Source organism: Grampus griseus (genome assembly GCF_964374135.1).
Source record: "Grampus griseus genome assembly, chromosome: 4".
NCBI lineage: Eukaryota > Metazoa > Chordata > Mammalia > Artiodactyla > Delphinidae > Grampus > Grampus griseus.
The window spans coordinates 142,485,665-142,500,766 of record NC_138997.1 but is presented as its reverse complement, the minus strand read 5'-3'; the positions used below and the strand labels follow the sequence as shown (position 1 = coordinate 142,500,766).

Genomic DNA, 15,102 nt, shown 5'->3' with positions numbered 1-15,102 from the left:
CTAAAATCAGAAATGCAAGTAGAGGGAATTCCCTGGCGGTCCAGCAGTTAGGACTCCACGCTTTCACTGCCCAGGGCCCGGGTTCAATCCCTGGTCAGGGAACTAAGATCCCACAAGCCACGTGGCATGGCCAAAAAAAAAAAGAAAAAGAAAAAGAAATGCAAGTAGAGACATTACTGACAATTCTACAAAAATAAAAATGATTATAAAATGAGTACTATGGACAACTGTACACCAGCAAATTGGATAACCTGGATGAAACAAATTCATAGAAACATAACACCTACCAAGACCAAATCACAGAGAAATACAAAAACTGAAAAGACCTCTAACTAGTAAGGAAATTGAATCAGTAATTAAAAATCTCCCAACAACAACAAGTCCTGGAACTGATGGCTTCACCGGTGAATTCTATCAAACATTTAAAGAAGAATTAATACCAATTCTTCCTAAGCTGTTCCAAAAAAAATGAAGAGGAAGGAACACTTCCTAACTCATTCTATGAGGCCAGCATTACCCTGAGACCAAAGCCAGACAAAGACACTACAACAAAACTACAGACCAATATCCCTTATGAATGTTGATGCAAAAATTCTCAATGAAATACTAGCGGGCAAATTCAATGGCATATTAAAAAGATTATACACCATGAACAAGTGGCATTTTTTTCACAGACTGCAAGGGTGGTTAAACATACAAAACATGATCAATGGATGTTAACTAGACTTATTGTGGTAGTCATTTCACAATATATACAAATATTGAATCAATGTGCTGTACACTTAAAACTAATATAATGTTATATGTCAATTATAGCTAAAGGAAAAAAATAGCAGTTGACGCTATGATACCAGTGTTCTGATTTGGAGACTTAAGTTGGCTTAGTTCCATACTTACACTACGTTCAGTATTTCCCCACTACACATCCCTCCAGCACTTTTACAACCTGCTTCAAGCAGTGATCATGTATGTCCATGTATGATTCCACAATTTGAGGGCAAGAATTGGATACTGATCATCTTTGCATTCCCCTAGCCTAGTGGTTAATAGAATGTGCAATTAACAACTTTATAAGGTAGTAAAGGCCATCATAATTTGCCCCCAATCTAATTTTATAGCCACTTCCTGTGTTATTCTCTACGCACTCTTCACTCTAATGACACTGAATTAACACTGCTATAGATTAACACTGCTACTGGTGCAACCCTGATAGTGTACACATCGTTGTGAAATGAATGTACTATACTTATTGGGAGAAATGGAAAAATACAACCCACGATGCCTGCTTATACATATTCCCCTTACATACGGAACACGCCCAGTAAATGCAAGCTCAGTAAATAAACACCTGAGTGGCTATGGTAGGTGACATTCACATCTTCTGAGTCCCCATTATGTGCAGGAGATTATTATATATATACGTATATACCTGTTAAATCATGTGTTCCTCACAATATCCCATACATGTGTTCTATGTCCTATTTTCCACAAAGGCAACGGATTATTTCTCCAATGTCTATTTTCTCAACTAAGATGTAAGCTTCATAAAGATAGGAATCTGCCTTTCTCAATCCTTTCTGCATTTCCAGGGCCTAACAAAACATCTGGCATACAACAGGCATTCAACAAATAACTATTGGCTGAATGAATGAATAAATAACCCTATGAGCTATGTATTATTACTTCAGTTTTACTGGTGACAAAACTAGAATACTAAATGACTTGCCCAAATTAACATGGCTAAGAAAGTGGCAGAACCAGATTTAAGTGCACAGCTTTTCAACATTCAGTGTAATATTTGCTTCTCATTGGTGCCTAATAAAGAGCCAGTTTTGTTGCCCAAAGTAGTTCTACAAATCCCTGTGAACTTCTCACAAGAAAATTTTAGCAAGCTTCATCATGGTTTCTTCTTAAAGACAGTGAAAAGGTAATACTAAATACATGACTAAGGTTATCCTTGGCTGTTTAAAAGAATAAGAGGTGCAGCATATTTATCTTCTGGGCAGCCGTATAGAAGGTTCAGAGACCAATTTTAGCAAAGTGACTAGGCCGTTCTTGAGCATCAGTTTCATTATGTATGACAGGCCTTGAATTAGTTCCATCTGTACTTTGGTTCTACTTTCTAGATGTTGCAAATTGATCATGTTCTTGACATTCCTAACTTTATCATTAGAGTCTCACTTATAATATCTGAAGACAATTAGATAATTGTTGATAAATATCTAGTAAACAATAATGATAGGAGAATGAGGCCTTCTGAGGGACATGAAGCACAATTATGTGTTTGATGTTTGTTTTCTATGATTCAGCATCAATCCCTTGGAATGAAATGAAAATGATATTATTAGACTTTTCTAATCAGAAAATTTTTCACCAGATTTGTTCCACATAGATTTAGGTAATATACTACTCTGCTGTGGTTAAGTTCACAAACATATTTCATCAAAAAGAAAAAAAGGAAGGGAGGGAGGAAGGGAGGGATTGTTCAGTGTAATACACTACATTAACAGAATGACGGGGGAAAAACACATGATCATATCAATTGATGCAGAAAGGCATTTGACAAAATTCAACACTTTTTCATAATGAAAACACACAACAAACTAGGAACAGAAGTAAACTACCTCCACATAACAAAAGCCATAAGAAAAACCCATAGCAAATATCATACCCCGTGGTAAAAGACTGAAAGCTTTTCCTCTAAGATCAAGAACAAGACAAGGAGGACTTCCACTGGAGGGGGCATGGGTTCAATCCCTGGTCAGGGAACTAAGATCCTGCATGGCGCAGCTGGGGAAAAAAAAGAACAAGAAAAGGATATTGGCTTTCATCACTTCTATTCAACATAGCCCTGGAAGTTCTAGCCAGAGCAATTAGGCAAGAAAAAGAAATAAAACACATCCAAATAAGAAAGGAAGTAAAACAGTATCTGTTTTCAGATGATATGCTCTTACATGTAGAAAACTCTTAAGATTACACACACACACACACACACACACACACACACACACACACAAACCTGTTGGAGAGAATAAATGAATTCAGCAATTGAGCAGAATACAAATCAACACATGAAAAACAGTTGTATTTCTATACAGTAACAATGAAGAATCTGCAAAAGAAATCACAAAAACAATTCTACTTACAATAGCATCAAAAAGAATAAAACACTTAGGAATTAATTTAATCAAGGAGGTGAAAGACTCGTACAATGAAAACTATGAAATACTACTAAAAGGAATTAAAGAAAACATAAATAAATAGAAACATATCCCATGTTCACAGATTGGAAAACTTAATATTGTTAAGATGTCAATATTATTCAAAGTGATCTACAAAGTCAATGCAATCCCTATCAAAATCCCAGGGAATTCTCTGGTGGTCCAGTGGTTAGGACTTGGCGTTTTTCACTGCCGTGGCCCAGGTTCAATTCCTGGTTGGGGAACTAAGATCCCACAAGCTGTGCAGTGCAGCCAAAAAAAAACCCCAAAAACAAAAACAAAACAAAAGCTCAATTTTTTTGCAGAAATAGAAGAACTCATCCTAAAATTCATATGGAATCTCAAGGGACCCCAAATAGCCAAAACAATCTTAGAAGGAAAAAAAACAAAAAAAAGAACAAAGCTGAAAGACTCACATTTCCTAATTTCAAAACTTCTACAAAGCCACAGTAATCAAAACACGGTGGCACTGACATAAAGACAAACATACAGACCAGAGAGACAGAATAGAGAGCCCAGAAATAAACCCTTGCATAGATAGTCAAATGGTTTTGACAAGGGTACCAAGACGATTCAGTGGGGAAAGGACAGTCTTTTTTAAAAATGGTGCTGGGAAAACTGGATATCCACATGCAAAAGAATGAAGTTGGACCCTTATCTAAACCATACATGAAAATTACCTCAAAATGGATCCAAGACTTAAATGTAAGACCCAAAACTACAAAACTCCTAGAAGAAACACAGGGCGAAAGCTTCATAACACAGGATTTGGCAGTGATTTCTTGGATATGGCACCCAAGGCACAGGTAACAAAAGAAAAAGCAGACAAATTGGAAAGTTTTTTAATGAAAATAAAAATGAAAATTTTGCACATCAAAGGACAAGTAAAAGCAAAAAGGCAACCTACAGAATGAGATAAAATATTTACAAATCATATATCTGATAAGAATTAGTATCCAGAATGTAGAGTACTCATAAAATTCAACAGCAAAATAACCCAATTCAAAAATGGGCAAAGGACTTGACATTTCTTCAAAGAAGATATACAAATGGCCAGTAAGCACATGAATTGATGCTCAGCATCACTAATCATTATAGGGAATTGCAAATCAAAACTACAATCATTTTGTACTAAATTACCATGCACCTATTAGGATGCCTTCTATCAAAAACACAGAAAATAACAATATTGGTGAGGATGTGGAGAAATTTGAACCCTTGTGCACTGTCGGTGGGAATGTAAAGTGGTACAGCCATTGTGGAAAAACAGAATGGAAGTCCCTCAAAAAATTAAAAATAGAATTATTATATAATCCAGCAATTCCACTTCTGGGTATACACCCAAAAGAATTGAAAGCAGGATCTCGAAGAGATATTTGCACACCTATGTTCATAGCAGCAGTGATATTCGTAAGAGCTAAAACATGGAAGCAACCCAAGTGTCCATCAACAGATAAGTAGATAAGCAAAATGTGGTCTATACCTATAATGGAGTATTACTCAGCCTTAAAAAGGAAGGAGATTCTGACACATGTTACAATATGGATGAACCTTGAGGACATCACGCTAAGTGAAATAAACCAGTCACAAAAAGACAAATACTGCATGATTCTACTTATAGGAGGTATCTACAGTAGTCAAAATCATAGAGACAGAGAGTAAAATGGTGGTTGCCAGTGGGGGGTGGGGAGGGGAGGGGTCGGTAGGGGACAAAGTAGGGAGGTGGGGAATTATGTTTAATGGTATAGAGCTTCAGTTGTACAGATCAAAAGAGGTATGACGATAGATGGTAAAAACAAACACACAATAAACACACAATACATACACACACACACACACACACACACACACGCACGCAAAACCTAATATAACCTACTGTAAAGAGTGTACGCTGTTCCACTTACAGAGGGCATGGCAGCATAGGGAAAGAAAAGCCACAAGTTGCTACATCAGGACCAAGCAGGGTCCATGAGGCTAGTCCCCAAGGCAGTGGTGAGACGGGGTTGAGCAGTTACAGCCTGCACAACGAATCAGTGCCATCATTCCAGAAAATCTTAACTGGAAGAGCTTTGCAGAGTCATCCATCCAGGCCTCATGGTACAAATAAGGCAACGTCTTGAGTCCCACTGTGGTGGCAAAAAAGACCAGAATTCTCAAGACTGATCTGGTCCCATCACACACTGGCTACACCTTGGCCACAGATGCACTGGTCACCTGGCAGTCCATCCACACCTGTGAGCCTCAGCATCTTCTTTGGGAGCCCTCAGCCCTCACCAATCCAGGGTCCCTGCTCCTAACCAGCTGGCTGACATGGCCACTGATGAGACCAACCTGTTGACCAATTCCTCTCATTGTTTTCACGCTGCACAGCTACTTCAGTGAATCCAGGGCCTCTGGGAGGTGATAAACATCTCCATTCCTCCCCAGGTTCTCTGACCAACCCCAGAAAGATGTAGGGGTAAGCAACAAATATTTAATTGCATAAGACATCAGATATTAAATTGCTCCTGAAATAATTTAAAATCCTAAAACAAAACTTATATTGAGGGACTTCCCTGGTGGTGCAGTGGTCAGGAATCTGCCTGCCAATGCAGGGGACACTGGTTCGAGTCCTAGTCCGGGAAGATCCCAAATGCCGCGGAGCAACTAAGCCCGTGCGCCACAACTACTGAGCCAGCGCTCTGGAGCCCATGAGCCACAACTACTGAAGCCTGCACGCTCTAGAGCCCGCATGCCGCAACTACTAAACCCGCATGCTGCAACTACTGAGGCCCACACTCCTAGACCCCATGCTCTGCAACAAGAGAGGCCACTGCAACGAGAAGCCCGCGCACCGCAACGAAGAGTAGCCCCCGCTCGCCACAACCAGAAAAAGCCCGCGCGCAGCAACGAAGACCCAACGCAGACAGAAAAAAAAAAAAAACCTACGCTGAAAGGACCAGTAGTACTAGGATGACAGACCTGGCTCTGTCTGGGTTTTGGTTAGAGGCTCTGGGGCCACAGGATGCTGGGGACACATGTCAACTGAGCACCAATGGCCACCAGACTGCAAGCGGAGTCCTGTTCTGGGTAGGATGTGCTCTGGTCCCCAATCTACACTCATCTATGGCTCCTGGTGTCCATGACACTAAGATCAGGGGTGCAGACCAGGTGACTTCCTTCTGCCCTGATGAGTAATAATCCACCTTGCCCAGGAAAAGGGAGACAGCTGGAGCGAGGAAGACATCTGGCTTCTAAAGGCGTTTAAAATGATGCAGATGAGAAAATATTGACATGACATTAAGTAAAACTGTATAGACAGCTTGAACTCTAACACGCCAAGTCGATACATACCCTACGGTTAAATGAAAGGCAGGGAAGAGGCCACGAGATTATGCTCTGTGGTCATCTCTCTGTGGTGGGATGGTGGTGGTTATCTTATTCTTTATTCTTTCCTCTATTTTTCAGATATTCAAAATTACTTTTATTAAAAGAAAAAAAGGCGTGCCTCTTTTTCACTCTAAAATCCGGCTGCAGGGTCAAGCCTGGAAGTGAAAATTGTCTTTTGCAGGCCTAATTCCTTTCCTGGGAAAACCCAGATAATAGCTATGCACCGAATGGGATAACAGACCAGAGTTCACCAAAATGTTTGGGGCACTTCCAAACTGTTGTAGAAAAATACTGTTACTCTCACTCCTGATCTGGGTGTTTAATATTTCACACAGATAGACATAATATCGCTGACAAGGATATGAAGGAGGAAAAGTAAGGATTTAAGTCTATTATCAGACACTCTGGCAGGCTCCCACTCTGTCACCACTCCCAGCAGAGCAGGAGTGTTACTACTGAAAGATACATTCACAGCTGGGGCTAAAGGAGATCCAGAACATAACTGTGGCTCATGTGGCCCTGAACCCAACACAACACAAACACACCCAAGAACCCAACTCAGACACACACACCAGGAGCCTATACGCATGTCCCACACACACACCCAGCCCCAATGTCTGCGCACACAATGCAGAACTCAACACGAACACACACGTGCACAGAACCTTCCAGGTGCACACACGCCCCAAACACAAATAACATGCACACTCATCCCTAAGACCCAACACAGGCGCACACCCCTCAGAAAGGTACACACACCTTTCAGACCCAGCATGGGCACACACACACCCCTGAGAGCCCAGTGTAGGCACTCGCACTCTTCAAAACCCAGCACGGCAACAGACCCCTCAGAACTGATCATGCACACACATCCTTCAGAACCCAAAACGGGCACAAACTGAAGACCCAACACAGGTGAGCACACCCCTCAGAACCCAATTCAAGTGCTCACACACCTCATATACCACACAGGTACACACGCCACAACCCAACACAGACACACAACCCTCAGACCCAAGAAAGGTACACGTTCCCCTCCTCCCCGACATGGGAGCAGACCCCTCTGAACTCACCTGGTACACAACCATCAGGTTTAACACCAGCACACACACAACCCTCAAAACCATCAGAGACAGACAACCTTCAGAACCCAACACACATACACACCTCTCAGAGTCCAAACAGGCACACATACCCTCAGAACTCAAGACAGGCGTGCACGCACGCGCACACACACACACACACACACACACACACACACCACTCAGAACCCAACATGGAGGCATACACCCTTCAGAAACCAGCGGGGTACACGCTCCTCAGACTCATACGGGAACACACTGCTCAGAACCCAACACATGCAGAGACGCCCTTCAGAGCAGACACACACCCTCAACACCCAACACAGACACACCACTGAGAACCACTCAGACACATAACCCGCAGACACAACATGAACACACACACCCGAGAACCAACAAGGACTCCACTCCTCAGACTCCAACACACACAAACATGCCTCAGAACCAACACAAACACATACGCCTTAGAATTAACATGGACACACGTAACCCTCAAACACAACACAGGCACACAGCCCTCAGAACCAGAGTGAGCACATAACCCTCAGAATCAACACATACACACACCCCTCAACACGACTGAGGAAACACACCCTTCAGAACCCACCATGGGCGCAGACACAGCCCCAGACTCTACGCAGGGGCACACACACAACTCAGACCCAACAGGGATAAACACATCCGGGATCAACACAGACACACACCACTCAGACCCAACACAGACACACACCCTTGAGAAGCCACACAGGCACAAACCTCTCAGAGCTGAACACGGGAAGACACAGCCCTCAGACCTAACATGGGAGCAGATCACTCGGACACCCGAGAACCAACGCGGACACAGCAACCCTTAGACCCAGGTGCACAACCCCCAGAACAGAAATGGGCATACACACCCTCCAGCACGCAACTCAGAGACACACACTCCTCAGAACCAACGCAGAACCAAAACCGACAGGCACACCCCTGAGAACCGACAATGGCAAAACAAGCCTCACACCCACAGGTACACACAGCCCTCAGAACCCAGCGTGAGCCCACACGACACTCAGAACCCACACGGACAGACACAACCCTCAGAAGCCAGCGAGGGAGCAGACCCTCTACGTAACCCAAACACACACCCCTCAGAACCCGACACGACACACTCAGGCCTAACGCGGCGCGCACCCGCCCAGAACCCCCCAGACACAAACCGCTCAGACCCAACCAGACCACACAGCCCTCACGCCCGACGGGCGCACGCACTCCGGGGACACGGCGGGCACGCGGCCCGCGCGCCGAGGAAGCGTGGCTCGCGCGGCCCCCTTGCGGCCTCTCCGCCGCCTGCGGCCCCTCCGCCCCGCACCTGGCGCAGCGCGGCCTCCGCGGCGCCGCCGTCCCGCTGCCGCAGCTGCTCCCGGAAGCGCGCCACCTGCTCCAGCAGCGCGTCCACGAGCGACGGCGCCGTGTCCCCCTCGAGCGCGGCCAGACGGGCGCGGAGGCGCGCTATGAGGACGTCCCGGGCGGCCAGCTGGTCCTGCAGGCGCCTCAGCCTCTGCCCCGCCTCGTGGTACAGGCCGCAGAGCGCGGCAGCGGCGCGCGGGGCGCCCTCCCGCCCGCCAGACCCCGCGTTCCCAGACGACATGGCTGCGGGCCTGGCCGACAGGGTACTGACCACCGGCAACTTCCGCGCCGGGCCTGGGCGGGAGGCCCACCTTCCCGGAACTTTTCCCGGCGCGCCCCGCCCCCCGCGGAGATCCCGGGCCCGCCCGCCCCGCCGAAAGGCCAGGCCCCGCCCCCCCGCCGAAAGGCCAAGCCCCGCCCCTCGCCGAGATGCCAGGCCCTGCCCGCCGCCGGGAACGTGGCCCCGCCCCAGTCCTATCCCGCCCGGGGTCCGCGGCCTCTGCGCCCGCGGGTGACTGGCGTGTCCCACCGGCCCCATCGCCTCGAGTCGGGGAGCTTTCGGAGACTCGGGCCCGGGCGAGGAGAGGGGTCAAACGGCCTGCGATGTGGTTACTGATGGAAGGGAAAGAAGGGGCCAAAGACGACCCCAAGTGTTAGTCCCGAGCGTAGGTCCGAATCCCCGGGCTGCAGGCCGGCTGGCCACGCCGAGCACCAGGAAAACGGCGACCTTCCACGAGCTGAGCCCAGCGAGGCGCTGAGCATGCTCAGACCCCGCATCCCCTCTCTAAGGTCGCAAGAACTATTCTTAGGGCGGAAGGCAGGAGGGAGCTGGCCCTTTCCCGTCCTCGTTTCTGCATCCCTTTCCTTCCCCCCAGCTCCCCAGACCAACTCCGAGGGTTCTTCCGTGGCTCCACGGCTATTTTCTTTTTCAAAGTCTGAGTGTCCTCGGCAATGATGCCCAAGCACACCTGTGATCTTTCAAAGGTTCCCTCCCACAGACTCCTCTGCCGGCCCCTACCCAGAGCTGCCCTCCTCGCCAGATCCCCTGAGAGCAGCATGGCGTTTTTTCCCATTTTTGTAACCCATACCAAGCTTGGGCTGAGCCCGGGGAGACACCCGCAGGCTGGTAGAATCAGACAAGTATAAGCGAAGACAGCTCACACTTCCTCCGCTGCAGAGGGAAGGTCAAAGGCAGTTGCCCTGCTTACCCCATAGGTGTGCTGTAGGGATTAGAGGATGGAGTGCAGAGTTCCTGCCCCTGCGAGCCCACAGTCCACGTGACTAAGGTTAGGAATGACACACTCTTGTTGGCTGGAGCAGTGATGGAGAAAACCAAGTAGCACTGGCCCCAGAGCTGTTAGAGATAGGTGAGTTGTCATTGCTATTGATGTAAGTGTAACCTCCCACATGTCACTCAACTGCCCTTGAACCTGGTTCTCACCCGTAAAATGGGCATCCCAGTCTCTCCTCTAACATTCTGGGGGTCACACGTACTTCGAAATTCAGAATCTTTGGATTTGAGATAGGTACATATAATTGGGGTCGCCAACATCCAGAAAGGATCCCACTCCTGGGATTCGTGCTCTTGTGATCTCACCCTCTGACACAGTGAATAGGGCTGACCCGTGTAAGCAAGAGGATACTGCAGAAATGATGGAGTGATTTCTGCAGCTGGGTCCCAAAAGACATTGCCTCGCCCTCTCTTAGATCGTCCCCTCTGGGGGGAAGCCACCCGTCGTATCATGAAGACACTCAAGTAGCCCTGTGAAGAGGTCCATGTGATGAGGACATGAGACTTCATGCCGGTAGCCAGCATCAACTTCCCCACCATAGTAACTGAGCTACCTTGGGACCACCCCCAGCACGCATCTTAACCGCGACCTCATGGGAAACCCTGGGCCAGAAGCACCCAGCTAAGCTACTTCCACACTCCTGGCCCACAGAAGCTGTCTGACATAATAAATGTTTATTGTTTTAAGCTGCTAACATTTGGAGTCGTTTTTTACACAGCAATAGGCAACCAGCAAATAGTATATTGCTCAGTGCTCCCACTGGGGCATTGGACAGCACCCCAAAACCAGATACATTAACATTGCTGCAAAGACAGGATGACCATTCAAACTAAGTGCGATAAAGACCATGAAAAGCCTTACAGCTGTTCAAGTCAGATGTCGACCCAGTTTGAGAAAAACATTTTGGGTTTCTGAGCTTTTTGGATTTCAGAATTATGGATGAGAGATGGCAGAATTCAAACAACATCTGCCTTACAGGACATTGTGAGGATTCGGTAAGTTAAGGTAGGAAGTACCCAACATGCCTGTGCCTTCAACTAATATCCAGGGACTGAATCAAGCACGGGGTTAATGGGCAAACAAACATTCTAGGGGCAGAGACAGACCTCCCTTCAAAAAAAAAAAAATTACACGATAAGGAAACTTTGTATAGGAAAGAAAGGGGGTAAAAATTCTTTAAGAAAAGAAATAAATGAATCTTGGGACTTCCCTCGTGGTCCAGTGGTTAAGAATCCGCCTTCCAATGCAGGGGACGCAGGTTCAATCCCTGGTTGGGGAACTAAGATCCCACATGCCTTGGGGCAACTAAGCCTGCGTGCTGCAGCTACTGAGCCCCTGTGCTCTGGAGCCTGTGCACCACAACTAGAGAGAAGCCTGCACTCCGCAACAAAGAGCCCACATGCCTCAACTAAGACCCATTGCAGCCAAATCAATCAATAAATAAATATTTTTCTAAAGTAAGCAAAGGGGCTTCCCTGGTGGCTCAGTGGTTAAGAACCCACCTGCCAATACAGGGGACACAGTTTCGAGCCCTGGTCCGGGAAGATCCCACATGCCGCGGAGCAACGAAGCCCATGCCCGACAACTACTGAGCCCGCATGCCACAACTACTGAAGCCCGCGCACCTAGAGCCTGTGCTCTGCAACAAGAGAAGCCACTGCAATGAGAAGCCTGTGCACCGCAACAAAGAGCAGCCCCTGCTCGCCACAACTAGAGAAAGCCCATGCACAGCTACAAAGACCCAACGCAGCCAAAAATAAATAAATAATTTTTTTTTTTTTAAGTCAGCATATAAGAGGCTTAGGAGGAGAAACAGGACGATGGGACAGAAACAGAGAGGAGGGGACTCTCAGCTGCAACCAGAATGATGAGAAGGAGCCCACACAGAATTGAGTCAGTGGGTCCTGAGCAGAGGGAGGACACGTAAGTCGGCCTGGCGGGGAGTGCTGGTGCTGATGCCCTAGACTGCGGCCTAGGGTGGGCAGGGAGGGGGTAGGGGCCAGATCTGGAGGGGTCAGGCCCTACACAGAGGTTGGGTCTTATTCTAGGAACAGTGAGAACCACGGGGTTTCCTGCAGAGGTGACCAGGAAGGAGGAAGAGGAGTGAAAAGTACAGGAAGAGACTGGGGATGGGTTGCTTCTTCAACTCTGGTTCCTCCCCTGATGGAAAACTACTAAATATAAATTCCTCCAAAATTCTCCCTCCCCTGGCGTCTTACTTTGGGTCCTATCGGGGCCTGCGGCCTTTTCCTGGCCTCCTTCCCCCACTTTGTCTGGATATTGGGACTTCAGCCCTTGCTGTGATCAGCCTCTGGAAGCAGCTGTGTCAAGAAGCAGGTGGTGGAGGGGCCAGGGGCCTCCCCAGGAGCCAAGCCCATCCACTGAATAGTAGCCAGTGAGGTTGACCCCTGGCACACCTATGCCGGCAACCACCCTCACACATGCATGTACCTGCTGTCATGTTCCCCTACCCAGCTCTTCCCTTCTATGGGTCCCAAGGTATTCACAATGCAAAGTTCCCAGTTGTAGGAAAGTGAATGGATTAGTCAATTCAGGCTGCCATAACAAAATGCCACAGACAAGGAGACTTAAACAACAGGCATTCATTTTCTCACAGTCTGGAAGTTGGAAGTTCAAGGTGCCAGCAGGTTTGGTCTCTCCTGAGGCCTCTCTCCTTGGCTTGCAGACAGTTGCCTTCTTGCTGTGTCCTCACAGGGCCTCTTCTCTGTGCACATCCCCAGTGTCTCTCTTCTTACAAGGACACCAGTCCTATGGGATTAGGACCCACCCTTATGATGTCATTTAACCTTAATTACCTCTGTAAAGGCCATACATCAAAATACAGTCACAGTGGGGGTTAGGGCTTCAACATATGAATTTGGGGTGGGGGTGGGGGACACAATTCAGTCCCTAACAGAGAGGTTGCTGCTGAGTAGCACAAAGATTTTTTTAGTAAGGTCTCTGACATATGAAGGTATGTCCCCTCTGCCCTTGGAAGAGGTGGAACACAGAGAAGGACTAGGGGACAGAGGGTGGTCCTGGAGAGCCTGGGTGGAGCCCATTCCAGCTCCTGTATGGAACTGACATACCTGCCATGGCAAATGGAAGAACAAGCAAACCTCAGTCTCCCAAGTGTCTCCACGCCTTCCCAGCCAAGACGGCACAAGTGATGAGCTGTTCCACTGGGTACTCTTTTTACCGTTTGCTTTTTGTGTGTGATGTCCTTGCTTCTGGTGCACTGGAGCGTTAGAAAGAGCACCAGGTTGAGGAAAGAGTCCTCAGTTCTAGGGGCAGCTTGGCCACTGCCCACCATTCTTACCCTCTCTGTGAGTTGGCCTCCCAGTCCAGCCACTTTCTCCGACCCTCTCCAACTCCTCACCTGCTACCCAGGTTCTCCTACATCCAGAACCAAATCCACTGTCCTTCCTCAGATAACCTGAGACAAAGATATGAGAAGCCTGCTCCACAAAGGGACCCAGAGTGAAGCTGGGTGGGAGCTGTGGATTTCCACATCCTACACCTCTGCGGTGTTTGGATTTGTGCAGTAAAGCGTCAACTCTGCAGGTTTGTTGTGTTCAAACCCTGTTCACTCCAAAGAAAAAACTGGCCCCCCCGTTTTTAAACAACAAAATATATTTTACTTAAAAATTACCCACCAATAAACTTTCTTTTGTACATCAGAAGTAATGGATTAATTACTGTTAACCTAAAACAATAAAAGTAAGTTATTTTTACCAGTAAAATGGGTTTACTCATGAGCAGCAAAGAATTGCAATTCAGGATACACAACTATGGCAAACCACATGCGAGTCTAGTAAAACGAAGGAAAGGACACTATCTTATAGAGGAGAAGGGGAAGTTGGGAGGGGCTGTTCTAAACAAGCAGTCCATTGGAGGGAACTGGGAGTTCAAAGTAAAGTGACTTTTCATTGGCTGAACTGTGACAGCCTCTCAGTAGCTGAGGTGTTGCCAGGTGAGGAGAAAATCTTTCTTCCTCCTGCCTGCAGTAGAAAAACAGTGTCACTTCCTGCCAGAGACGCAAGCTAAGCCTCTTTCTGTTGGGTTCTGTACATTCATAGCTTGTTTTGTTATGCTTTGCTTTACTTCACTTTGCAGATGTTGCCCTTTTTACACATTGAAGGTTTGTGGCAACCCTGTATTGAACAAGTCTATCAGCACCACTTTTCCAACATTATTTTTTTAGATAGAATGCTATTGCACACTTAATAGACTATAATTAGTGTAAACGGAATTTTATATGCACTGGGAAACCAAAACATTCATGTTACTCACTTTATTGTGCTATATGCTTTATTGCAGTGGTCTGGAACCAAACCCACAATATCTCCTAGGTCTGCCTGTATTGATGTTAAGTGTTACGTGTGTGAGAGCTTCCCCTTCTGTCTTCCTGACTCCATTTTTAGTAAGTTTCATTTTATTAATTTTCACCACTTCCCCCCTTTGATCAAGATCTTTCTCTGAGGGGCTTCCCTTGTGGCGCGGTGGTTGGGAGTCCGCCTGCCAATGCGGGGGACGCGGGTTCGTGCCCCGGTCTGGGAAGATCCCACATGTCGCAGAGCAACTAAGCCTGTGTGCCACAACTACCGAGCCTGGGCTCTAAAGCCCGCGAGCCACAACTACTGAGCCCGTGCACCACAACTACTGAAGCCCGCGCGCCTAGAGCCCGTGCTCCACAACGAGAAAAGCCACCGCAATGAGAACCACGCGCACCGCAACAAAGCGTAGCCCCGC

At 47.2% G+C, this 15,102-nt stretch overlaps 1 protein-coding gene across 3 annotated transcripts in view; it reads right to left on the bottom strand.

Annotated features, from left to right (window-relative positions):
- The window catches only part of TNIP2 (TNFAIP3 interacting protein 2), a 31,781-nt gene extending 22,462 nt beyond the window's left edge, over positions 1 to 9,319 (bottom strand). For all 3 annotated transcript variants that reach the window (XM_082652675.1, XM_082652673.1, XM_082652674.1), the window contains exon 1: positions 9,021 to 9,319. In XM_082652675.1, the coding sequence (XP_082508801.1) occupies positions 9,021 to 9,299 (279 nt within the window). In that variant the 5' untranslated portion in view covers positions 9,300 to 9,319. The remainder of the gene's footprint in view (positions 1 to 9,020) is intronic.
- Between the last annotated feature and the right edge of the window lie 5,783 nt (positions 9,320 to 15,102).